Genomic DNA, 26,823 nt, shown 5'->3' on the forward strand with positions numbered 1-26,823 from the left:
TGTGCAATGACAAAGGGCTAACTAATTCACAAAGATCCATCACTAATAATCTCATTGTAAAGGAAACTCAGGAGTCACCATAATATGATAGAATATTACATTAAGTTTGAAAGAATTCAAAACTAGGGTCTTAAATCTAAACAAAGGACACCATGAAGCTATGGAGGGAAAGTGGCTGAGATAGATTGGAAAATTACATCAAAATATATGGCAATAGCTAGCATTGATATAGTTAATACATGATTTACAACAAATAATAAATTCCTTCAAGGCAACAAAAAAACAGCAGGAAAAGTGATCTAACCATAGGTAACAAAAGAATTTGAAGATTGTATTAGATCAAAGGAAGAGGCTTATTAAGTCACCACAAAAAGTACTAAGTCTGAGCACTGCCAGCATTTTAGAATTCAGCACAGTTGGACCCAGAAACTGATAGGGGCACGGGAAGTTCTGGAGCAAGACCTTCAGTTCTATCGCTGAATAATTGTCATGGCTCATAGCCTTGACAGTATCCAGTGCCTTCAGCCATTTCTTGATATCATGCGGAGTGAATTGAATTGGCTGAAGACTGGTATTTGTGATGCTGGGGACTGCGGATGAGGTAGAGATAGTACATCCACTCGGCACTTCTGATTGAAGATGATAGCAAATGCTTTAGCCTTGTCTTCTGCATTGGTGTGCAGGGCTCTCCTGTCAATGGGAATTAGTGGAGCCTCTACCTCAAGTGAGTTATTTAATTGTCCACTACCGTTCACAGCTGGATGTGGCAGTACAGCAAAACTTATATTTGATCCGTTAGTTGTGGAATCGCTTAACTCTATCTATCCCTTGTGTCATGTGAGAGTACCTTTAAGAAATGGGTGTTTATAAATGGGTGTGTATAAAAGTATCTGTAGAGAGGGTACCTTTAAGAAATGAGTGTTTATTACTGCAGTGATGTCAGAGAGTGGGTGGAGCTGGGCTGTCCATCAGTTTTTTACTTTTTGTTTTAGGCTGCTTGCTGCAGGGCGTGTTTTAGTTTCATTTTCAGAGCTGGATAGCTGCAGTCACAGCCAGAAGGTGTATTAGAGTCTCTCTCTGTAATCTAAAGACTGTAAATCGATCCTGGTGATTTAAAACTACTAACAGTGGTGACTTTAACCTGATATGCTTCTGGCAGGTCAAAGAGACACAGCCTGAGTGAGTGAGACACATCCAGAGTGGGGAATTTGAAACTTGGTAATTTGGTGCAGTGAGGTAATCAGGAAAGGTAAGTGGTTAATCTAATTCTGCTGTTTTTCAGTTAAAAGTGGTGTAGATTAGTGTCTGATTGGCTGAAGCTGCCCCCACCCGAATTGCTGAGAGGCAGTTATCTGGCAGTTATCTGAGGCCTGTTTAGGGGAACAAAGGTACACATTGTATTCTTCTCCTTGAAGTTTTAGTGTGAGTCATCCAGAAGTATGTATAAAAGACAGACAGAAAGCGCACTCAGTAAGCGTTGCGCAGGTCAAAGAGACGCAGCCTGAGTGAGTGAGACACATCCAGTGGGGAATTTGAAACTTGGTAATTTGGTGCAGTGAGGTAACCAGGAAATATCAGTGGTTAACCTAATTCTGCTGTTTTTCAGTTAAAAGTGCAGTGTAGATTAGTGTCTGATCGGCTGAAGCTGCCCCCACCCGAATTGCTGAGAGGCAGTTATCTGGCAGTCACCTGAGGCCTGTTTAGGGGCACAAAGGTACACATTGTATTCTTCTCCTTGAAGTTTTAGCGTGAGTCATCCAGAAGTATGTATAAAAGACAGACAGAAAGCGCACTCAGTAAGCGTTGCGCAGGTCAAAGAGACACAGCCTGAGTGAGTGAGGCACATCCAGAGTGGGGAATTTGAAACTTGGTAATTTGGTGCAGTGAGGTAACCAGGAAAGGTCAGTGGTTAATCTAATTCTGCTGCTTTTCAGTTAAAAGTGCAGTGTAGATTAGTGTCTGATTGGCTGAAGCTGCCCCCACCGGAATTGCTGAGAGGCAGTTATCTGGCAGTCACCTGAGGCCTGTTTAGGGGCACAAAGGTACACATTGTATTCTTCTCCTTGAAGTTTTAGTGTGAGTCATCCTGAAGTATGTATAAAAGACAGACAGAAAGCGCACACAGTAGGCGTTGCGCAGGTCAAAGAGACACAGCCTGAGTGAGTGAGACACAACCACAGTGGGGAATTTGAAACTGGGTAATTTGGTGCAGTGAGGTAATTCGGTGCAGAGTGGGAGAAGGTGCTTTTTCCCTACTGTTTTGTTCTCTCTTTCTTCGGGCCCAGTTTCGGGAGCCGTTCGGAGGAGGAGGAGCAGTCTCTGTGTGAGTATAAAGACCTAACGGTAACTGCCTGTTTTCCACTTTTTTTTTCAGAGGGAAGCTGTGATCTGATTGGTTGATAGCAAATCTGCCCCAAATTTTTTAAAAAACACAGCTAAACTCGTAAACTTAAATTAAACTAATTAATTAATTAGTGATGGCTGGTCAGGTGATGTGCTTGAGCTGCTTGATGTGGGAGCTGACAGATCTCATTGCGAGCTGCAGCGACCACATCTGCAGTAAGCGTTGGCTGCTCGAAGAGCTCCGGCTCAGAGTTGATGAGCTGGAGTCTGAGCTTCAAACACTGAGGCACATCCAGGAGGGGGAGACTTACCAGGACACTGTGTTTCAGGAGGCAGTCACATCTGTCAGAGTAAGTAGTTTAAATCCTGCCAGTGGCCAGGGACAGCAGGGTGTGACTGCAAGTCAGGCAGGTAAAGGGAACCAGCAGTCAGGAACTCAGGAGCCTCAGCCCTTGACCCTATCTGACAGGTATGAGGCACTTGCTCCCTGTGTGGATGGCGAACAGGGCTGCAGGAAGGATGAGTCAGCTGACCAAGGCACCATGGTTCAGCAGGCCATTCAAGGGGAGGGAGTAAATAGGCAAGTTGTAGTTGTAGGGGATTCTATTATCAGGGGGATAGATAGTATCCTTTGTGAGCAGGATAAAGAGTCCTGCATGGTATGTTGCCTGCCCGGTGCTAGGGTGCGGGACATCTCTGATCGGCTTGAAAGGATACTGGAGAGGGAGGGGGAGGATCCAGTTGTTGTGGTCCATGTCGGTACCAACAACATAGGCAAGTCTAGGAAAGAGGACCTGTTTAGAGATTATAAAGAGCTAGGATTCAAATTAAAAAACAGGTCCTCAAGGGTCATAATCTCCGGATTACTGCCCGAGCCACGTGCAAATTGGCATAGGGAGGCAAGAATAAGGGAAGTTAACACGTGGCTGAAAGAGTGGTGTGGGAAAGAGGGGTTCCTTTTCATGGGACACTGGCATCAGTTTTGGGACAGGGGGGACCTATACCGTTGGGATGGTCTCCACCTGAACCGAGCTGGGACCAGTGTTCTGGCGAAATGAGTAAATAGGGTGGTCAACAGGACTTTAAACTAGAGATTGGGGGGGAAGGGAAAGTCAGGGAACCAAGAGGTGAAGTAATCAGTGGGAAGCGTAGCTGCTTAGGAATACAAAAAAGCACGAAAAGACAGAACTCAGGAGAGGTTACGATAGTCCCAATCTCACAAAATATGACACAGTGTATGGAAAGGCTCAGTAAACCAAGGTCCACCACACTAAGAAAACAAAAAGGGATGGTCAATAGAGAATTAAAGGTGCTATATTTAAATGTGCGCAGTGTACGGAACAACGTAGATGAGCTTGTGGCCCAGATTGTGACTGGCAGGTATGATGTGGTAGGCATCACAGAGACGCTGGAATCGAACCTGGGACCCTGGAGCTGTGAAGCAATTGTGCTATCCACTATGCTACCGTGCTGCCAATGGTCCACACTACCTCATGGGTGCCCAGATGCTATTCTGATCAAAGACTATCCCATTTATTGCAATGGTGGTGCCGCACAGCATGATGACAGCACGGTAGCATTGTGGATAGCACAATTGCTTCACAGCTCCAGGGTCCCAGGTTCGATTCCGGCTTGGGTCACTGTCTGTGCGGAGTCTGCACATCCTCCCCGTGTGTGCGTGGGTTTCCTCCGGGTGCTCCAGTTTCCTCCCACAGTCCAAAGATGTGCAGGTTAGGTGGATTGGCCATGATAAATTGCCCTTAGTGTCCAAAATTGCCCTTAGTATTGGGTGGGGTTACTGGGTTATGGGGATAGGGTGGAGGTGTGGACCTTGGGTAGGGTGCTCTTTCCAAGAGCCGGTGCAGCCTCGATGGGCCAAATGGCCTCCTTCTGCACTGTAAATTCTATGATGATTCTATGACAGGTATCCTGAATGTGAAGTCAGGGCTTTGTCTCCACAAGGAATGTGTGGGGTTACTCCTACTGATACTGTCATGGACAGATGTATCTGCGGCAGACAGGTTGGTGAGGATGGGTGTCAAGAATGTTTTTTCTTCTTGTTGGCTCCCTCAACATCTGCCACAGGCCCAATCTAGCAGATATGTCCTTTTGGACTCAGTATAGGTGCTGCGATTTTGAAGTCCATCAGCCAGAGTATATTCTGTGTGGTTCTACCCTCAGTGCTTCCTCCAAGTGTTGTTCAACATGGAGGAGTACGGGCAGCATGGTGGCGCAGTGGTTAGCACTGCTGCCTGAAGTCGCCGAGGTCCAAGGTTCAATCACGGCCCTGGGTCACTGTCCATGTGGAGTTTGCACATTCTCCTTGTATTTGCGTGGGTTTCACCCCCACAACCCAAAGATCTGCAGGGTAGGTGGATTGACCATGCTAAATTGCCCCTTAATTGGAAAAATGAATTGGGTACTCTAAATTTAAAAAAAACATGGAGGAGTACTGATCCATCTGCTGAAGTGAGGAGGGGGGAGGGGGGGGGGGGTGGCTGCTGTACATTTTAATTATGTTACCAAGAGACTTTATGGGGTCCAGAGTCAGAGTCAATGTTGAAGACTCCCCATGGCAGCCTTCTCCTGACTGTATACCACTGTGTTAACACCTCTGCTAGGTCTATCCAGCCAGTGGGACAGGGCATACCCAGTAATGCTGATAGTGGTGTCTAGGTATGTAAGGTATGATTCTGTGAGCATGACTATGTCAGGCTAGTCTGTGAAACAGCTCTGCTAATTTTCACACAAGCCCCAAGATGTTAGTGAGGAGGACTTTGCACGGTCAACAGTTTCTCATTATCGTTTCTGGTGTGTAGGTCTATGCTGAGTGGTCGGTCTGGTTTTATTACTTTTAGTCTTTTTAATGGTTTGATGTATCTGAATGGCTTGCTAAGCCAGGACAAGAATAAACCAGATGGGTTGTTGCGACAGGGCTACAGGGCTAGGGGGTACTGGGGGGAACAAGTTGCATTCAGGTACATGACTATGGGTAGGTCGCAGGGTGTAGAATCCTCAGCGCCATGATGAATACGGAGTATGTGCCAGAATAACATTAGGCACTTAGGGCTTGATTGGGAGGAGTGCTGAGAGAAAAAGTACATTTGTTTACATTGTTGAGCTTGCAAAGACTGCCTGAGTGAATTTTATGTATGAATGCTATACCTTCAGGGCTAGAGCAAAGAAACCATTGAACAGTATGTGATGTCATTAACACTTGCGGAATCATGTGAATTTAGACAGCAAAAAGACGATCTGATTAAAGATGGATTAGTATTAAGTGTGCGGGACACCTTAGTGAAAGCAAGTCTACTGAAAGATGAGGAATTGACGCCAAAAAAAGTGAAAGATGGAACACTGGTTAGAACATATTTATGGCAGAGCAGACCAGGTGATACATTATGTTGAGAGATATTCCAGGCAAAGAGAGCAGAACAATCGAAAATACTGCGGAGGACAGCACACAAAGAAAAAGAAGGATTGCCCAGCATGGGGAAAGCAGTGTTTTAACTACAAGATACAAAATCATTTTGCACAAAAGCATTTGGCTAAAATGAAGCAACATAAGCCCATCCAGATGGCTGCTGGAGAGATACCAGCAGCAAAGTCTGATGAAGAATTATTACACCGTATAACAGGTTGGTTTAGTCAAGTCTTCAGGAGATAAATGATTTATGACTGTTACAATGATGATCCCAGAAGGAGATTATCAAGCAAACAGGAAATGTCCGATAGACACTGGTGCATCATGCAAAATAATAACCTTCACACACGTCTGCAATGTACCTTAACATGGCGATCAAAATAGAAAACCCTCAAAAGTGAGGTTGAGGCTAGAGATGTCACAATACTCATACCGAGCCCAATGCAATGGCAAGAAGGAAGATCAAGAGCTCTAGACCACAGATGGGACACAACAGCCACTAATTTCAATGGAAGCAAGTCTAAAGCTTGGACTGGTAACCCTGAATGTTCCAACAGAGATTCACAATCTCTGGCACGGTAGCACAGTGGTTAGCACTGTTGCTGCACAGCACCAGGCTCCCAGATTCGATTCACGGCTTGGGACACTGTCTGTGTGGAGTCTGCACGTTCTCCCTGTGTCGGCCTGGATTTCCTTTGGGTGCTCCGGTTTCCTCCCACAAGTCCTGAAAGACGTGCTGTTAGATAATTTAAACATTTTGAATTCTCCCTCCGTGTACCCGAACAAGTGCTGGACGAGGGGCTTTTCACAGTAACTTCATTGCAGTGTTAATGTAAGCCTACTTGTGACAATAAAGATTATTATTGTACAATGTGTAACAGCACACAAAACCATTGATAGCAAAGCAGATTCTAGAGCAATACAATGATGTGTTTACAGGGTTGGGATGTGGACCACGAGAATATCATTGAGAAGTAGATGAGAGTGTAAAACAAATTCAACATCTGTCGAGAAGAGTTGCAGGTCTCAAGTCAAGCCAAAACAAGATAGAAGAGCTGGGAAAGCGAAGACCATAAAACATAGGAGCGGAAGTAAGGCCATTCGGCCCATTGAGTCCACTCCACCATTCAATCATGGCTGATTTCAACTCCATTTACCCGCTCTCTCTCCATAGCCCTTAATTCCTTGAGAAATCAAGAATTTATCAACTTCTGTCTTAAAGACACTCCACCGCCTTCTGTGGCAATGAATTCCACAGACCCACAGCTCTCTGGCTGAAGAAATTTCTCCTCATCTCTGTTCTAAAGTGACTCCCTTTTATTCTAAGGCTGTGCCCCCGGGTCCTAGTCCCCCCTGCTAATGGAAACAACTTCCCTGCGTCCACCCTATCTAAGCCATTCATTATCTTGTAAGTTTCTATTAGATCTCCCCTCAACCTCCTAAACTCCAATGAATATAATCCCAGGATCCTCAGATGTTCATCATATGTTAGGCCTACCATTCCTGGGATCATCTGTGTGAATCTCCGCTGGACCCGCTCCAGGGCCAGTATGTCCTTCCTGAGGTGTGGGGCCCAAGATTGCTCACAGTATTCTAAATGGGGCCTAACTAGTGCTTTATAAAGCTTCAGAAGTACATCCCTGCTTTTATATTCCAAGCCTCTTGAGATAAATGACAACATTGCATTTGCTTTCTTAGTTACGGACAACCTGTGTTTCCGTAACAGCCTCCCCGACCAGGCGCCGGAATGTGGCGACTAGGGGCTTTTCACAGTAACTTCATTTGAAGCCTACTTGTGACAATAAGCGATTTTCATTTCATTTCATTTCAACCTGCAAGTTAACCTTTAGAGAATCTTGGACTAGGACTCCCAAGTCCCTTTGCACTTTAGCATTATAAATTTTGTCACCGTTTAGAAAATAGTCCATGCCTCTATTCTTTTTTCCAAAGTGCAAGACCTCGCACTTTCCCATGTTGAATTTCATCAGCCATTTCTTGGGCCACTCTCCTAAACTGTCTAAATCTTTCTGCAGCCTCCCCACCTCCTCAATACTACCTGCCCCTCCACCTATCTTTGTATCATCGGCAAACTTAGCCAGAATGCCCCCAGTCCCGTCATCTAGATCGTTAATATATAAAGAGAACAGCTGTGGCCCCAACACTGAACCCTACGGACACCACTCGTCACCGGTTGCCATTCTGAAAAAGAACCTTTTATCCCAACTCTCTGCCTTCTGCCTGACAGCCAATCGTCAATCCATGTTAGTACCTTGCCTCGAATACCATGGGCCCTTACTTTACTCAGCAGTCTCCCGTGAGGCACCTTATCAAAGGCCTTTTGGAAGTCAAGATCGATAACATCCATTGGCTCTCCTTGGTCTAACCTATTTGTTATCTCTTCAAAGAACTCTAACAGGTTTGTCAGGCACGACCTCCCCTTACTAAATCCATGCTGACTTGTCCTAATCCGACCTTGCACTTCCAAGAATTTAGAAATCTCATCTTAACGATGGATTCTAGAATCTTGCCAACAACCGAGGTTAGGCTAATTGGCCTATAATTTTCCATCTTTTTTCTTGTTCCCTTCTTGAACAGTGGGGTTACAACAGCGATTTTCCAATCCTCTGGGACTTTCCCTGACTCCAGTGACTTTTGAAAGATCATAACTAACGCCTCCACTATTTCTTCAGCTATCTCCTTTAGAACTCCAGGATGTAGCCCATCTGGATCAAGACAGTGAAGACCCCTACAGACTGGATTAGCAGCATGGTAGCACTGAAACCATCTGGAAAGCTGCACCTGGACCCAAAAGATCTAAATAAAGTGCTAATGAGATTTCAATATTCCATGCCAACTATCGAATTAATTTTTGCCACAAGTTGCCAAGGCAAAGATATTCACTACCCCAGGTGCAAAGGATGCTTATTGGCAAATGAAGTTGGATGAAAGCAGCAGCTTTTGAACGAAATTCTGGATGTCGTTTGAGAGATAACTGTATATCTGTTTGGCATGTCCACAACTCCAGAAGAGTATTAGCATAGACAACATGAGATAGATAGTAGAGAAAAGAGCTAACGTTTCGAACCGAGCTGACCCTTTGTCAAAGATTTGACAAAGGGTCATCTGGACTCGAAACATTAGATCTTTTCTCTCCTTATAGATGCTGCCAGACCTGCTGAGATTTTCCGGCATTTTCTCTTTTGGTTTCAGATTCCAGCATCCGCAGTAATTTGCTTTTATTTATTAGATAGTTAGTGATCTTCCCAGAGTGGAAGCCATAGTGGATTATCTATTAATCTATGAATGTGGAGTCACAATGGAAGGAGTCATAGACAATGATCAGAATTTAATACAGCTGCTGGAGAGAACTCACCAGTGAAACTGAAGTTGAACAAAAGAAAACTGCAACTGAAGATGTACTTAGGTCATGTATTGACGGAAAACGGTCTGTAGCCGGATCCTGACAGGGTGGGAGCTGTAGCAGCATTGCAGCGACCAACAAACATGAAAGTTGTGCGATGATTTGTTGGATTTGTGAACTATTTAGCAAAATTGACCTAATTTGTCAGCAGAGTATGAACCATTATGAAAGCTCACTGCCAAGGAGATGTTGTGGAATTGGGGAACAGGACAAGAAGTAGCATTCACTAAAATCAAGCAACTTGTGATGACAATGAAATGCTGAAGAGGTCGATGAGAAAGTCACCTTACAGTGTCATATCAGTAAAGGCAACCGGTCGAATTTGCGAATGGAATGATGCTATGTTCAGATTGAAAAAGAGCACTTGGCTATTGTTTGAATTGTGAACATTTTCATCAGTACCTGCTTGGGAGAGACAAAGGAACAGTGGAGTCCAACCACAAGACCCTTCAAAGCATTTTTGACAAACTACCGCTATCTTCTCCAAAGTGTCTGCAAAGAACATTACTTAATTTATAAAGATATCACCTGGCCATGACTTACAAGCACGGGAAACAGATATACATTGCAGACATGCTACCGAGAGCAGCACTTCCTATGAAGAATATTGAGAATGTGATAACAGAATGCAATATTTTCCAGAATTAATGTGAAGCAGCAGCTGATCTGGAAGTCATCAATTGAGCAGAGACATTGAATCTGGCAAACAAGCACCTAGCTCAAATCAAGCGAACTACCCAACAATTTGCAACTCACTCTGAGAAGTAGTGCCTGCGAACATTAAACACACATCTGTGGTCATAAGAGCCTATTAGGCATACGGAGATGAATGAACAACCCAAGATGGCATCATGTATAAAGAAAATAAAGTCACCATCTCTAATCAACTGAGGAGAGATGTTGAACGCATCCATGCGAGTTATCAAGGAATTGCATTGATTCTGAGAAAGGGAGGAGAAGTGTTCTACTGGTCAAACATGGCCACTAAAATTAAAAAACACATTTGTCAGTGTAATGCATGTGACAAATACTACGCTAAACAAGCTAGAGAGCGGGACTTCCGGTGACGGCGGGCGGGAGGCAGCCGCGCGTTGGAGGGCTCCCGTTCGGGAATGGCATTGTCGGGGGTTAACGCCCGGTCCTAGGGCCAGCAAAGGCAGTAAAAGTCGGGATACAGCACAGAGGAGGGGAATGTCGAAGACCAGCAAAAAAACGGCCGTGAAAAAAGCAGCTGAAAGTCCGTCGGGGAGTGGGAAGGTCACCGCGGAGTCAGTAAAGAAAATGGAGGCTGGAGCACCAGGGGAGGCCACATTGCTTACGGCTGAAGAAATAACTAAGGTGATGGCTGCGGAATTCGAAAGGCAGTTTACAAAATACATGGAGACAATGAGGAAGGAGATGAGGGAGGTTTTGAGTGCGCTGGTGGAGGAGGCGGTTTCCCCGGTGATGACGGCGGTGGTGAGCGCAGTGGCGGAGGTGCGAGAGCAAGGGGAGGCGCTGAAGGAAGTGGAGGAGACGTTATTGCAGCACGGTGATCAACTTGCCTCGATGGGGAAGGAGATGCGGAAGGTGATGGACATTAACAAGGATCTGCAAGGAAAAATGGAAGACCTGGAAAACAGATCCAGGCGACAGAATTTGAGGATTGTGGGGCTGCCCGAAGGAGTTGAAGGACCGAAGCCGACTGAGTATTTTGCCGTGCTGCTGGCAAAACTATTTGGGGAGGGGGAGGATCCCTCCCGATATGAACTGGATCGGGCTCATCGGGAGTGGAGGCCTGTACCAAAGGCGAGTGAGCCACCAAGGGCAGTGACTCTGTGCTTCCGTAGGTGCAGTGTGAAGGAGAAGGTCCTGAGCTGGGCCAAGCAGAAGCGGGTGGTGCAGTGGGCTGGAGCTGGTATACGTCATACCAGGGCTTTACGGTGGAGTTGGCGAGGAGGCGGGCTGTCTTCAACCGGGTGAAGAGGGCACTGTACATTAGCAAGGTGCAGTGCGGCATTGTATATCCAGCGAAGCTGAGGGTGACTTACAAGCTCAGGGACTTTTATTTTGGAACGGCGGAAGCAGCGGAGGAGTTTGCGAAGGCAGAAGGACTGTGGCAGAACTGACAAATTGAGAAATGGCCATGTGCCGATGTAACTTCATGACTGTATTTTCTTCTTTTTTGTTTCACTGCGTGCGGGTGTAGGGGCTAAAGGAGCCAATGTTGTATATATTTGGACACGGGAATGGATGGGACTTTCACTCGAAATGAGGGCTCTTTGGGGTGTAGGCGGATATGCGGGGTGTGTGTGCTAAAAGGGGATCTCTGGGCTTTCCTAGGGCCGGGCAAGGGGGAAAGGGACCTGGGCGGGGGCCTCCACGCTGGCCGGTTTAAGCCGGCCAGTGAACGGGAGTGAGGTAGGGGGAGGGGCTGCGGCCATCGGAGCCTGGCAGAACAGGGTCCGAGTGGTCTAGCTGGGGTGGAAAGTTGGGGGGAAGGAACCGAGGTTGGGAGGAGGAGTTTTACAAGAGGCAGTGGACGGGAGGAGCTGGAGACTTGGGGGGGGGGTACAACTCTTGGGTATCATGATGGTATTCTTTCAGAGGTTGGAGGGCGTTGAGGGGAAGGGGAGTGGACTCCATAGGTCAATGGTGACCATGGGCGGTCCCGGACTCCTTTTTCTTTTTCTCCTTTGTTTTTTGTTTCCACAATGGGAGGGTTTGGTTTATTGGATGCATATATTGACAGGTGGGCCGTTGTTTGGGGTGGTGGGAGGATGGGATCATTGGTATTGTTAAGGGGATTGATTTCGTATTTGTTACCATTTACTGTTTGTGGGTGGGGTGTAAATTTTTGAAGGAAAATGTGAAAATGTAGAATAAAAAAATATTTTAAAAAACAAAACAAGCTAGAGAGCCATTGATGATGCATTGCATCACAGTCAGAGTACGGATGAAGCTGGGTGTAGACATTTTCGTTTTGGCAGGAACTGATTATCTTGTCACTGGAGAATACTATTCTGAGAGAGTTATACCAGGTGACATCAACAAAGACGGAAAAAATAGTAGGGTATGTGAAATCACGCTTCAGTTGGTATGGCATTCCAGACATTGTGATGAGTGATAATGGCCCTCAGTTCATAAATTAAGAATTCAGCCGATTCGCAAAAGATTGAGAATTTCAGCAGTACACATCATCTCCACACTATCGGCAGTTGAACAGAAAGGCTGAGGCAGCAACAAAAATCACTGAAGGACTCGTCAAGAAATTGCGCAAATCCAGCACATACAAGGCAATCCTTGAGTGGAGAAACACACCAACTGAAGATATGGAAAGCAGTCCTGTTCAGAGACGAATGTCTTGCAGTACACAGACTACTCTTCCAATGGCAAAAAAGTTGCTGAAACCAGAAGTAACAACAGACTTGAGTGAAAAGTTCAAGGTGAAACAATAAAAAGCCAAAATTCAGTTTGACAAGACTGCCAAATCATTACCAGAGCTGAGCAAGGTGAGCCAGTAAAGCTACAAACTTTTAAAGTTCTCAACACGAGTCAGCCAACGTGGAAACTTGACACATGTTGATAAATTGTCACCTGGATTGTATGCAGTGGAATGAATGACTAAACACACCAGCCCAACTGTAGACATCGGCAAACAACCAGAGAAGCTGACCCTTCACAGCGCCTATATGTCTCCGACAACCACAATGGAACATCAATATTCATCAAGGCAACAAGAGACACAGGAATTATACTCTCCAGATAAGGAGCATCACCCAGATGAACTGCCAATGTCAAAGTGCACGCATACCATTAAGAGATCTACATGATTTAAAAACTATGGGTGGAATTCAACGGAAACATTTCTCTGTTAATTTGTGGCGGGTTTTGTAGGGAGTTCCCCACCAGTTTTGTCGGTGAGTTCCCCACCGCTATCAAATGACACTTAGTCATCAGACGCGATCCTCCGAAAAAATTTCCAAGTGCTGTAGCGAGTGGAAATTGCCGCGGGTTTCCCGGCGTTCGACCCGGCAACACTATTCAACATTAATTGGTCCACTTAACGAGGCCTCACGGGCTCCTCGCCACTGTCATGTTAAGAGTCCCTTTAAGAAATGTGTGTTTCTCAAATGGCAGCAGTGTTGTCAGAGTGTGGGTGGAGCTGGGCTGACTTTCACTTTCATTTTGAGCTGAAAAGCTGCTTTGTGGCTCTGTTTAGTTTCGTTTTAGATTTGGAGAAGCTGCAGTCACAGCAAATGTGTATGAATTTCTGCAAGCTAAAGAATGTTCATTTGGTGATTTCAAAGTGGTAACTGCTCTCAGTAGAGAATTTAAACCTGCTGTCCTTCTGAAAAAAGGGGTTTTGTCTTATGGATGTCTTATAAAGTACTGCATTCTTTGGGGGGAGGGGGTGTATCTGAATTGATGGTTGCAAGATGTTCACTGTATGTTTATAAAATGTGAACTGGTTTCATAGAATAAACATTGATTTTGTTTAAAAATACTTAGTTCTCTGTTGCATCACACCTGTAAAGTGGGCCCTTGTGTTCCCCATAACCAAAATCTATTTAAAGTTGTGGGTCATGTGAACTCCATGATACACTTTGGGGTTCTCTAAACCCTAGACCATAACAAATTGGCGCCGATCACCCAAGGTTGCAGACTGGCTGCCAACCTGGTGGAATTTCTCAAACTGGAGAAAATAAGTTCGCCATTCCAAGGTCGGAAGAGGTTCCAAGATCTGTCCATAGCCAGCAACCAATAGAGTAAGGGACGTGTTAGGGAGACACAAGTCATGGAATAAAGATGAAAAGGAAAGACGTGGTCGGGGAGAGGGGGGGGAGGAGAGGACACGCAAGGAAAATGAAGGGACAAGGGACTATAGATAGACATCTGTAACTACGTGTCCAGACCAAACTTGGAACTGCTAGAATGGCACATCTTAAAGACACTCAGTGATTTGGCCTCCACAGCCTTCTGCGGCAAAGAGTTCCACAGATTCGCCACCCTCTGAGGCACACCACTGGTTGCCATCCTTACAAAGAAACCTAGGGGCTTTTCACAGTAACTTAATTGAAGCCTACTTGTGACAATAAGCGATAATAATAATAATTATGATTACATCGGTCAAAGGGGATCACGGATACAGAAGGAGGAAAAGCAATTGTATGTAAATATCTGTACTGACTTCTGCCTGTCTTTTTACCTCCTTTTATTTCTTGCTCGCTTTTGTTTTTTTCTCCTCTGGTCGGCGCTTCATCGAGGGCTGAAGGGCCTGTACTGCGCTGTAATGTTCTATGTAAAGTCATCATATGACTTGAAAATGAAATGAAATGAAATGAAAATTGCTTATTGTCACAAGTAGGCTTCAAATGAAGTACTGTGAAAAGCCCCTAGTCACCACATTCCAGCGCCTGTTCGGGAAGGCTGTTACGGGAATTGAACCGTGCTGCTGGCCTGCCTTGGTGCTTTCAAAGCCAGCGACTTAGCCCTGTGCTAAACAGCCCCTTTTAGCCCTGTGCTAAACAGCCCCTTTTGGCCCTGTGCTAAACAGCCCCTTGTGAAATACGAAATGTGAAAACCCAATAAAAACACTTCAATAAAAAGAGAAATTGCAGAAGCAAATGGCCAATGTTCTTTTTTTCCTGAGCTACACCAGAAGGTTTGTCAATCAATGCACTCCTAAATTGTATCAGTTTTGTGATCAGCAAGACCGAAGACTCTGCTAATTCTCACGACAATATATTTTCAATATCTACTTTCTCACAATATTTCAACACCTCAACAGACTGATAAAAAAAGCACCAAGATAGCGTTGAATTGGAGGTAAGTAGACAAAAGGACACGATTGAAGTCAATGGAAAATATTATTGAGAGTCATGTGCAGTGTAAAACAGGTAACTGATTCTCTATGAGTGCATTACACAGATCTGTCCTGGCTACCTCACCCCACAAACCTACTCACAGTAAACATTTAATAACAACAAAATAAACAAAACTCCAGGCATGATTCCAACCTCTGTTGACAAGATAATTCTGGATGACAAAGGCCATCCGGCCCAGATTATCTCATCTATCCCAGAATGACATATGAACCTAGGTATCAGGTGTAGGCCATTCAGCAGCTTGAGCCTGCATACTCCACCATTTCATAACATTGCCCACATTATACCGGTGACGAATGCAAAAGTACTTCATTGGCTTTAACCGATCTGGGACATTGTGAAAGGTGCTGGATGAATGTAGGTTTTGCCTTTCTTTCATTACACCTGCATGCAGTAGGCAGTGTGACTGTAGAAATGGTGAAATTAGAGGCCCAATGCCTTATGATAATCAATCACAGAGCAATCAACTGATGTTAGTGTCATGATATTCAGATCAGCATATCATGGCGCAATCAAACACACACTGATGGACATGCAGTAGGATCAACCAACACACACACAACATCGCAGCCAATCACCAGTGAGAGCACACGCACTATAAAAACAGGGGACAGTACAGTGCCCGTGGATTCCAGCAGCAGCCATTCAGAGCACCGAGCTCAGAGCCTGCCACTCAGACATTCACCGTGTGCTGAGTGCCTCACCCAGATAGTAATAGGACAGGGTCCACAGATTAGCTGGTAATGCACGTACACAAGTTAGCAGTGTGTTGTTACAGTTAACCAATTAATAAAATTGAGTTACACCATCTCCAGCCATGTTGGATCGTTTGTACATCAGAACACCCAATACGACAGTTAGGAAAGTGGTTACAAAGAAATCACATGTACAAAAACAATTCAAATCTGTATCTAACCTTCTCCGACTATCCCTTCTAACCTTCCTCTAACTCTCCCAACTTCCTCTAACCCCAACGTCAACCAACTGTTTCACCTCCAAAACCTCCCTCCAACCATCAACTCTCCCCCTGCATACACACAACATTCAACTGGTTCTAAACCAACAGGGATTTCACTTGCCATTCTTCAAGCAGGAACACTTTGTCGCTGCTGATGCTGCTTCTCACCTTCTGGAAAGTTTGTGTACGGACTTTTCAAAAAATCAGAATCATGAAGCTGCCTGAAGGTCGGAAGCAGGTAGCAGCAACTAGTGACGTTTACTTGACGGCGACACACTGGCTGAAAAAACCTCCTCAGAAGACAAACATGGGACACAACTGACAGAATACCCTTCGTCGTGCAGTACTTTCCCGGAGCGGAGAAACTACGACATCTTCTTCACAGCCTTCAACACGTCATCGATGAAGATGAACATCTTGCCAAGGTCATCCCCACACCCCCACTACTTGCCTTCAAACAACCGCGCAACCTCAAACAAACCATTGTTTGCAGCAAACTCCTCAGCCTTCAGAACAGTGACCACGACACCACACAACCCTGCCATGGCAATCTCTGCAAGACGTGCCAGATCATCGACATGGATACCACCATTACACGTGAGAACACCACCCACCAGGTCCACGGTACATACTCGTGCGACTCGGCCAATGTTGTCTACCTCATACGCTGCAGGAAAGGATGCCCCGAAGCGTGGTACATTGGTGAGACCATGCAGACGCTGCGACAACGAATGAACGGACATTGTGCGACAATCACCAGGCAGGAATGTTCCCTTCCAGTCGGGGAACACTTCAGCAGTCAAGGGCATTCAGCCTCTGATCTCCTGATAAGCGTTCTCCAAGGCGGCCTTCAGGACGCACAACAACGCAGAATCGCCGAGCAGAAGCTTATAGCCAAGTTCCGCACACATGAGTGCGGCCTCAACCGGGACCTGGGATTCATGTCGCATTACATTCATCTCCCACCATCTGGCCTGCGAAATCCTACCAACTGTCCTGGCTTGACACAATTCACACCTCTTTAACCTGGGGTTACCCCATCTCTGGATCTGTAAAGATTTAATCACCTGCTAATGCTCACATTCCAAGCATTGTCTGGCGTCTTTGAATTTGTCGATAAATATGTTTCTGGAGCATACCTCTTCATTCACCTGAGGAAGGAGCAGTGCTCCGAAAGCTAGTGACATCAAAACAAACCTGTTGGACTTTAACCTGGTGTGGTAAAACTTCTTACTGAAAAAATAGTGGAACTCTCAGCACCACAGATCCATTTTTTAAAGCTGGTCTTTCAGGTCTGCAGCTCTGGCTGCTCAGCATAGATGACGAGAAAGGGTTTGAAACATTGAGGGCGGGTCCGGGCCTTCACAGGCCCTAGGTCCCAGCATTTGGCACCACCTGCACCCCCTCTCTCCCGGGCCCTGGTCAGAGCAGTTTGAGGAAGTCAGCTTTATTTCTCTCCACCTTCCATCATCCCTACTTATGGCTGCCCTCCTGCCAGCTTTCACATGCACCTGTAATTTTCACTTCACTCGACAATTTTGCATACTGTCTCAAGCATTCGATTCTTGCAAGACAGGAATCTGCTTGTGCTCGATCAATCTGCTACTTGGGCAGCATCCTCTGGAGAAGCCAAATGCAGATAATGAAAGCACTTTTCTGGAAATTTGCACTTTTGCAGTGATCCTGACTTCTCTATGGTTTGCGATTTAAACTTCCCTCTCACTCTCATGCCGATTTCTGGTTTTGGCCTCCTACCCTGTTCCAATCAACAGCTTTTCATATTGAGGTGAGGATTAGTGGGAAGCCAGAGGATTGGGAAGCCTTTAAAAGCGAGCAAAGGAAAACTAAAAAAGCAATAAGGGGGGAGAAGATGAAATATGAATGCAAGCTAGCTAGTAATATAAAGGAAGATAGGAAGAGTTTTTTCAATATATAAAAGGTAAGAGAGAGGCAAAAATAGACATTGGACCACTGGAAAATGTGGCTGGAGAGGTAATAATAGAAAACAAAGAAATGGCACAGGAACTGAATAGTTACTTTACATCAGTCTTCACGGCGGAAGACACCAGTGGGATGCCAGAGCTCCAGGAGAATCTGGGGGCAGAGGTGAGTGCAGAGACCAGCACTGAGGAGAAGGTTCTGGGGAATCTGAAAGGTCTGAAGGTGGATAAATAACCTGGACCGGATGGACCACATCCCAGGGTTCTAAAAGAGATAGCTGGGGAGATTGTGGAGGCAATGGTGGTGATCTTTCAGGAATTACTGGAGGCAGGAAGGGTCCCAGAGGACTGGAAAGTGGCTGATATAACACCGCTATTTAAGAAGGGAGGGAGGCAGAAGACGGGAAATTATAGGCCAGTTAGCCTGACTTTGGTCATTGGTAAGATTTTAGAGTCCATTATTAAAGATGAGATCGCGGAGTACTTGGAAGTGCATGATAAAATAGGACTGAGTAAGCACGGCTTCATCAAGGGGAGGTTATGTCTGATAAATCTGTTAGACTTCTTTGAGGAAGTAACAAGGAAGTTAGACAAAGGAGAGCCAGTGCACATGATTTATTTAGATTTCCAGAATCCAGGGGCTGGATTAGCACACTGGGCTAAATCGCTGGCTTTTAAAGCAGACCAAGCAGGCCAGCAGCACGGTTCAATTCCCGCACCAGCCTCCCCGAACAGGCGCCGGAATGTGGCGACTAGGGGCTTTTCACAGTAACTTCATTGAAGCCTACTTGTGACAATAAGCGATTTTCATTTCATTTCAATTCAGAAGGCCTTTGACGAGGTGCCGCATAGGAGACTAAGAGTCCATGGTGTTAAGGGTAGGATAGAGGATTGGCTGACTGGCAGAAGGCAGCGAGTAGGGATAAAGAGGATTTTTTTCATGGTGGCAGCCGGTAACTAGTGGTGTGCCTCAGGGGTCTGTGCTGGGACCACAACCTTTCACAATATACATTAACGATCTGGAAGAAGGAACTGTTGCTAAGTTTGCAGATGATACAAATATCTGTAGAGGGACAGGTAGTATTGAGGAAGCAGGCAGGCTGCAGAAAGACGTGGACAGGATGAGAGAGTGGGCAAAGAAGTGGCAGATGGAATACAATGTGGAAAACTGTGAAGTTATTCACTTTGGAAGGAGAAATGGAGGCATAGACTATTTTCGAAATGGGTAAATGCTTAGGAAATCAGAAGCACAAAGGGACTTGGGAGTCCTTGTTCAAGATTCTCTTAAGGTTAACGTGCAGGTTCAGTTGGTAGTTTGGAAGGCAAATTACAAAGTTAACATTTATGTCGAGAGGGCTAGAATGCTGATGAACTATCAATTACACTCAAGACGAAGTGATTTCATAACTGAAGGCTTTAATCGACTAGAACTTGTTCCGCAGCAGCTTTGGTACAGAAAGTGAAGGCTGCTGGGATGGCACCGGTTCTTATACTCCGCCTGTCAGGGCGGAGCTACGTATCAACAGCCAATGGTAAACTCCTAGGTTTAACCAATGGTCATCAGCCTCTTAGGTACCCCAATACCTGATAATACCACATTTGCAATGCCAGGGATGTACTTCTGAGACTGTATAAGGCTCTGGGCAGATGCCATTTGGAGGTTAGGGCCCCATTTCTGAGGTAGGATGTGCTGGCCTTGGAAAGGGTCCCGAGGAAGTTCACAAGAATGATCCCTAATGAGGAGTTTGTCGCATGAAGAACAGTCCAAGGACTCTGGGTTTGTACTCGTTGGAGTTTAGAAGGATGAGGGGGGATCTTATTGAAACTTACAGGATACAGCAAGGCCTATAGAGGACTTGGCGAGGATGTTTCCACTTGTCGGAAAAAAACAGAGGACACAATCTCAGACTAAAGGGACGATCCTTTAAAACAGAGATGAGGAGGAATTTCTTCAGCAAAGAGTGGTGTATCTGTGGAACTCTGTCGTAGAAGGCTGTGGAGGCCAAATCACTCAGTATCTTTAAGACAGGGATAGATACGTTCTTGATTAATAAGAGGATCAGGGGTTATGCGGAGAAGGCAGGAGAATGGGGATGAGAAAAATATCAGCTATGATTGAATGGCGGTGCAGACTCGATGGGCCGAGTGGCCTAATTCTGCTCCTATGTCTTATGGTCTATCTCTCTGCATTTAGGTTGTTACAACCCCTCACTGGGACAGAGCTTATATAGCATCCACTTCCACTCCTACACCTCAGATTCTGGGCTACTGGGTCGGAGCTTCCTCCCAATTGGAGGAGCTCCGCACAGAATATAAACCCCGACCTGGAAGTAGTTCAGGGAAGGAGACCCTGCGGGGAGTGGAGAGAAGTGATTATTGTGAATAATGTGGGTTGTATCTTGTCATTCTGTCCTCTTATGGAATCTTTACCTGCGTCTACAACACAAGTCACTTCAGATTATTGCACCAGAGACTCCAAGCAGTGTTTTCTACAATTGTGGGAGCGTATCAAAACATAAATAATAATAGAATTTACAGTGTAGAAGGAGACCATTCGGCCCATCGAATCTGCACCGGCCCTTGGAAAGATCACCCGACCACACCTCCCCTATCCCCGTAACCCAACCTAACCTTTTTGACCACTAAGGGCAATTTAGCGTGGCCAATCCACCTAACCTGCAATTCTTTGGACTGTGGAAGAAAACCGAAGCAGCCGACGGAAACTCACGCAGACATAGGGAGAACATGCAGACTTCGCACAGACAGTGACCCAAGCCAGGATTCGAACTTGGGGCCCTGGAGCTGTGAAGCAACTGTGCTAACTACTGTGCTACCGTGCCGCCCCCAATGCTAGTCAATGTAATGTCAGAGCCCTCTGATGAACCACAGCAGTTAAAACACATCTATGTTACAGTACAGAGTCTAACAATTAGAAGCTGTCAAAGTTTTAACACTTACCTGTCAAAATGTTCCTGATTCCCCACCAGCCATCCTGCAGTGGTCACAAGATTTAAGTTAGGGCTTCCAAAATGAGGACAGCACACAGAAATAGTGGTGTGTGTGTGTATGTGTGTTGGGGAGTTGGGGTGGGGGGGGGGCAAGAGGATTTCTTATAGGGTCACAATGACAACCCTAACCTCAGAAGAAGTACGTTTGGTGTTGTACCCCAAGACCTTCTGGACCCACTGGAAGACCACACTATAGGGTAGCACCTTCGAAGGCATAGCAAATTTGAAATTAGAGCAAAGAATTCCACATTTTCATAATTCCTGACCCCATCACCGAATTAAACATAAAATATATCCTTTGCGATGACTGCATAATTACAGAATGCTGCACAAGTTTATCATTAATGACTTTCAATGAGGTTTTAGCAGAATGTGCCTCTTGTAGCATTTGCCAATGTTTACCTATCCATTTTGAGAGGGTATAAATGTTCAGAGCAGCATGAAAGATGGGTGATGTCTGCTTGCACTTTAGACGCTTTTCACCTGTTAAAAATTAATGCATACTTCCAATAGTATTAAACTAAGAAAAATAAGGGTCTTGATTAAAATTTACAAAACATATTGTGGAAGTTAATGTTGTACCCATCTAAATTCAAATTTGTGAGAAGCAATACATTTAGACAGACAAGACAACAAATAGGTGTTGTGGATTACATGAATGCCCAAAACATTTTCTGAAGTTATGCTTAAGCAGTGCCCAGAAAATGGTAATCTTTAGGGAAATATTTTGTCTTATATTTAAAAAAGGCTCAATAATATTAATTGTAAGTGAATATCACAATGCTAGGGATAAAGCATGAAGTGCTACAATTATAGTCATATAGATCAACAGGATCAATATAATTTGTGCATTTAATACAACTGACTAAACAATTGCCTTGTCCCATTTCATATACCTTTGTCTTCAGACATTTACCTAAATGTTGAGGTTCCATCCATTTTGCCACGTTTAGACAGAATTTCAGGTTTTGGTTTATAATTTTCCCGGGGTTTGATATCTCCATAGGAAAGGTATTTATCATGGTATTCAGTCAGCAGACAAGGCTGCAGAGTCTTGTCAAAGAATCCTGTTGACATATGTGGACAGTGATGCCGCCTGTTAAATGAAAAGGAAATAGGGTTAGCTTTTTGACAGATGTTTTTTTATCACAAGCAGCAGCAAAAATAAACCAAATGCCTTCAGTGTGCTTAAATGATTTTCAATACGTCACATAGTGGTCCAGAGTGCAACCTAGAAATTACTTATTTTGTGGAATTAATTGACCCACACATAACAGAGAAATGACCCAATTTAAATGAATGGGGCAAGGCTTCTTTTAAGAGCATTGAGAAATGTGTTAAATGTTAAAAAAAATATGTTTTCTATGCTCATATCATTAAATTGAATGGCAAAGCAATGCTGCAATATAATCTTCATAATTTGTAAATATTAGGAAGTGAATGGAAATGGTAAAATAAGTAAATGATCAATATTGGGTTGGATTTAATAGTGTAGGTTTCCCACAGATTTTGCTGTATCAGATCATTTTGTCAATATTATTATGCTTCATTTTGAACTGATAAATAAAATATTGTAATCACATTTGCTAATGCATCAGAAAGATTTTTAAAATTCTTTCATGGGATGTCGGTATGCCAAGGCCAGGATTGTTCCCCATCCCTAATTGTCCTTGAGAAGGTGGTGGTAAACTGCCTTCTTGGATCGCTGCAATCAGTCTGGTGCAGGTGCTATTAGGAAGGAAGTTCCAGGATTTTGGTCAAGGGAGTATAGGGACAGCAATAGAGTTCCAAACCAGAATGGAAGGTAAATTGTACGTGGCAGTATTCCCAAATGTCTGCTGCCTTTGTTCTTCTAGGTGTTAGAGGTCACTGGTTGGAAGGTGCAATCAAAGGAGCACTGGTGAGTTGCTGCGGTGCAGCTTGTATGTAATATACATACTGACCTGCTTCTATAGCCACAGTAAATATATGGCTGGTAAAGTTCAGGGGCAGGATTCTCCGATATCGGTGCGATGTCCGCCGACCGGCGCCAAAAACGGCGCGAATCAGTCCGGCATCGCGCCGCCCCTTGAGGGGCTAGGCCCGCGCCGGACTGATTTCCGCCCCGCCAGCTGGCGGGAAAGGCCTTTGGTGCCCCGCCAGCTGGCGCAAAACTGACTTTGCCGGGCGGCGCATGCGCGGGAGCGTTAGCGGCCGCTCACGGCATCCCTGCGCATGCGAAGTGGAGGGGGTCTCTTCCGGCTCCGCCATAGTGGAGACCATGGCGAAGGCGGAAGGAAAGGAGTGCCCCCACGGCACAGGCCCGCCTGCGGATCGGTGGGTCCCGATCGCGGGCCAGGCCAACGTGGGGGCACCCCCCCGGGGCCAGATCGCCCCCCCCCCAGGACCCCGGAGCCCGCCCGCGCCGCCGTGTCCCGCCGTCCCAAAGGTGGTTCAATCCACGCCGCCTGGCGTGGGTTGACAGTGGCGGGACTTCGGCCCATCGCGGGCCGGAGAATCGCCGGGGGGCGCCCGCCAACTGGCGCGCCGCGATTCCCGCCCCCGCCGAATATCCGGTGCCGGAGAATTCGGCAACCGGCAGGGGCGGGATTCATGCCAGCCCCCGGCGATTCTCCGACCCGGCGGGGGGGTCGGAGATTCCCGCCCCAGTTTCTGGTCAATAGTAATCCCCAGGATGTTGATGATGGTGGAATTTAACAATGGTAATGCCATTGAATGTGTTGGGCAGATGTTAGATTCTCTGTTGCCTGGCACTTGAGCAGCACGATTGTTAATTGCCACTTATGAGCCCAAGTTGTCCAGGTCTTGCTGCGTATGAAATGCGCTGCGGCAGCATATGAGGAGTTGAAAATGGTACTGAACATGATGCAATCATCAGCAAATATCCCCATTTCTGACTTAATGATAGACGTATGGTCATGATGAAGCAGCTGAACATAGTTGGGTTCAGAACACTACCTTCAGAAACACCTGCAGCGATGTCATAGAATTATTTTTATAGAATCATAGAATTTACAGTGCAGGAGGCCATTTGGCCCATCGAGTCTGCACCGGCCCTTGGAAAGAGCCCCTACCCAAGCCCACACCACCACCCTATCCCCGTAACCCATTAACCCCACTTAACCTTTTTGGACACTAAGGGGTAATTTAGCAGGGCCAATCCACCTAACCTGTACATCTTTGGACTGTGGGAGGAAACCGGAGCACCTGGAGGAAACCCATATAGACATGGGGAGAACTTGCAGACTCCGCACAGACAGTGACCCAAGCCAGGAATCAAACCTGGGAACCTGGAGCTGTGAAGCAACTGTGCTAACCACTGTGCTACCACGCTGCCCATGTCCTAGGATAGAGATGATTGGCCTTCAGTAACCATATCAATCTTCTTTTCTTCTAGTATGATTCCAAGCAGTGAAAAGTTACCTTTGATTCCATTTCACTTCAATTTTGCTGGGGTATCCTGATGCCACACTTGGTCAAATGCTGCTTTAATTTCAAAGGGAGTCACTCTCACTTCCCCTCTTCCATTCAGCTCTTTGTCTGTGTTTGGACCAAGGATGCAATTAGTTCAGGAGCTGAGCAGCCTTGGTGGAACCCGAAATGGGCATCAGTTATTGATGTGTAATTGCCACTTGATAACATTGTTGATGACACCCTCTGTCACTTTGCTGATGATCAAGAGGTTGCTGATGGTGTGGTAATTGATCAGTTTGGATTTGTATTTCTTTTTGAGGACACGTAATTCCAGGACAATTTTCCACATTGTCAGATGCCAATGTTGTAACTGCATTTCCAATATCCAGTGTCTTCAGCTGTCTCTTGATAACACATGGAGTGGACTGAATTGGATGAAGGCTGGCATCTGTGACTCACGGGGTAACCAAGATGGATTATCCATTCTTTACTTCTGGCTGAAAATGGTTGCAAATGTTTTACCCTTATCGTTTGCACCAATGTGCTGGGGTCCCCCATCATTGAGGATTGGGATATGTATGGAGCTCCTTCCTGTACATTGTTCCATTCATTTTGATATGACAGGACCACAGAGGTTTAATCAAATTAATTGGTTGTGGGATTGCTTGTAAGTTTTTTCTCTTGTTTACCTCTCAGGGCAGCACGGTAGCACAGTGGGTAGCACTGTTGCTTCACAGCGCCAGGTCCCTGGTTCGATTCCCAGCTTGGGTCAGTCTGTGCGGAGTCTGCATGTTCTCCCTGTGTCTGCGTGGGTTTCCTCCCACAAGTCCCGAAAGATGTGCTTGTTAGGCGATTTGGACATTCTAAATTCTCCCTCTGTGTACCCAAACAGGCATTGAAATGTGGCTATCACTGTAACTTCATTGCAGTATTAATGTAAGCCTACCTGTGACAATAAAGATTATTATTATTATGTAGGCCCAGTCAGATATGCATTTCAGGACTCACCAGTTTTGTCAGTATTGTTGCTAGCAAGTCACTCCTGGTGAAGAATTTTGAAGTTTTCCCCACCCGGAGTACATTCTGTTCCCTTGTCACCCTCGGTTCTTCTCCAAGTGATGTTCAACTTGAGGAATACTGATTCATCAGTTCAAGAGGTATGTGCAGTATGTGTAATCAGCAGGAGGTTTCCTTGCTCATCTCATATTTGATTTGATGTCACGAGACTTCATGGGGTCCAGAGACAATGTTGAGGACTTCCAGGGCATCTCCCTCCTGACCATATTCAATTGTGCTGCTACTGTTGGTGGATATGTCCTGACATCTTCCATTTTCAAACCATATTTCACATTGTGTTTGGGCAGTTTTGTGATTGAGTTTAGAAACCCATTTTATTTGGGAATAAAAATTCCAATACACCTTTCCTTAGTGAATGCTGGAAATGTAAGTAGCAAAATTGTGGTCTTCCAGACAAGGAAATGCGATATGTGCCAAAGTACAGCACATTGGAATGTTTACTCTTTCCAATAACTTGGTTTTATATTTTGCCTTTGATGTAATAAACTGTCCATGGACATTTCACAGGAATTTGACACCGAGCCACATAGAGAGTCGGTCAGTGACGTTTAGTGAGGGAATTCCAGAACTTAGAGCTTAGGCAACTGAAAGCACGACAACAAATGGTGGAGCGAAGGAAAGTCAAAGAGGTCAGATTTGGAGGACTGTAGTAACCTTATTACCAACACAACCGGCAAAGGAAGGGAATTTTCCATCTGGGCTAGATTTCAACCGAGACAGTCGTCTAACCCACTGTGCTATCCAGTTCATTGGAAAAAAATGTTAACTTTGAAAATCAATTTCATAGACTCGATGAGGATACTATGAATAATTACAGCAGATTAGCAAAATAGTTGAATTGCATTACAAATTCAATGTTAAATTAAATAAACACAGTACCCATGGAAACATATTTCCAAACTGTTGAGTATAATTGAGCTGACAAAGAGTATTTGGCAGCAAGTGAACCGAAAATCATGTACAGTAATTAATCATAATACAAAACAGAAATAGATTAATTTTGCACTTGCATGTGTGGTCATATCAGTTGAAATTAAATGATCTTGCTGTTTCTTGCCAATCATGACTTCAGCTTTATTTGTTTTACTGAGTCCTGAAGTTATTTGGGCTGATAATAGGTGTTTGTATACAATAGAACAAATGTAATATTGGTTAAAATGTATAAAGTAGTAGCTTCCATGTATTTAATCATTGCAATAATAATAATCTTTGCATATTTGTGATAAATTCATTGTACAATGACCTCATCTACAGGGTGGTCGATACTGGAAATTTTGTTATTGACAACCATAATGACAAATTCCTTATATTTTGCACTTTAAATGCAAAAATATCCTGCGACACTTAAATAATCAGCAATTAGAACCGAAT

General features: G+C 45.1%; 1 protein-coding gene across 2 annotated transcripts in view; it reads right to left on the bottom strand.

Annotated features, from left to right (window-relative positions):
* Positions 1–26,823, bottom strand: part of saxo2 (stabilizer of axonemal microtubules 2) — a 120,004-nt gene that overhangs the window by 14,613 nt on the left and 78,568 nt on the right. The window contains exons 2-3 of one of the 2 annotated variants that reach the window (XM_072468745.1): positions 21,878–22,057; positions 20,912–20,945 (exon numbers count right to left, since the gene is read on the bottom strand). In XM_072468745.1, coding sequence (XP_072324846.1) covers positions 20,912–20,945; positions 21,878–21,983 — 140 coding nt within the window. In that variant the 5' untranslated portion in view covers positions 21,984–22,057. The remainder of the gene's footprint in view (positions 1–20,911; positions 20,946–21,877; positions 22,058–26,823) is intronic. The other variant, XM_072468744.1, reaches the window with a different exon arrangement.

The sequence above is a fragment of the Scyliorhinus torazame genome, chromosome 12 (assembly GCF_047496885.1).
Source record: "Scyliorhinus torazame isolate Kashiwa2021f chromosome 12, sScyTor2.1, whole genome shotgun sequence".
Lineage (NCBI taxonomy): Eukaryota > Metazoa > Chordata > Chondrichthyes > Carcharhiniformes > Scyliorhinidae > Scyliorhinus > Scyliorhinus torazame.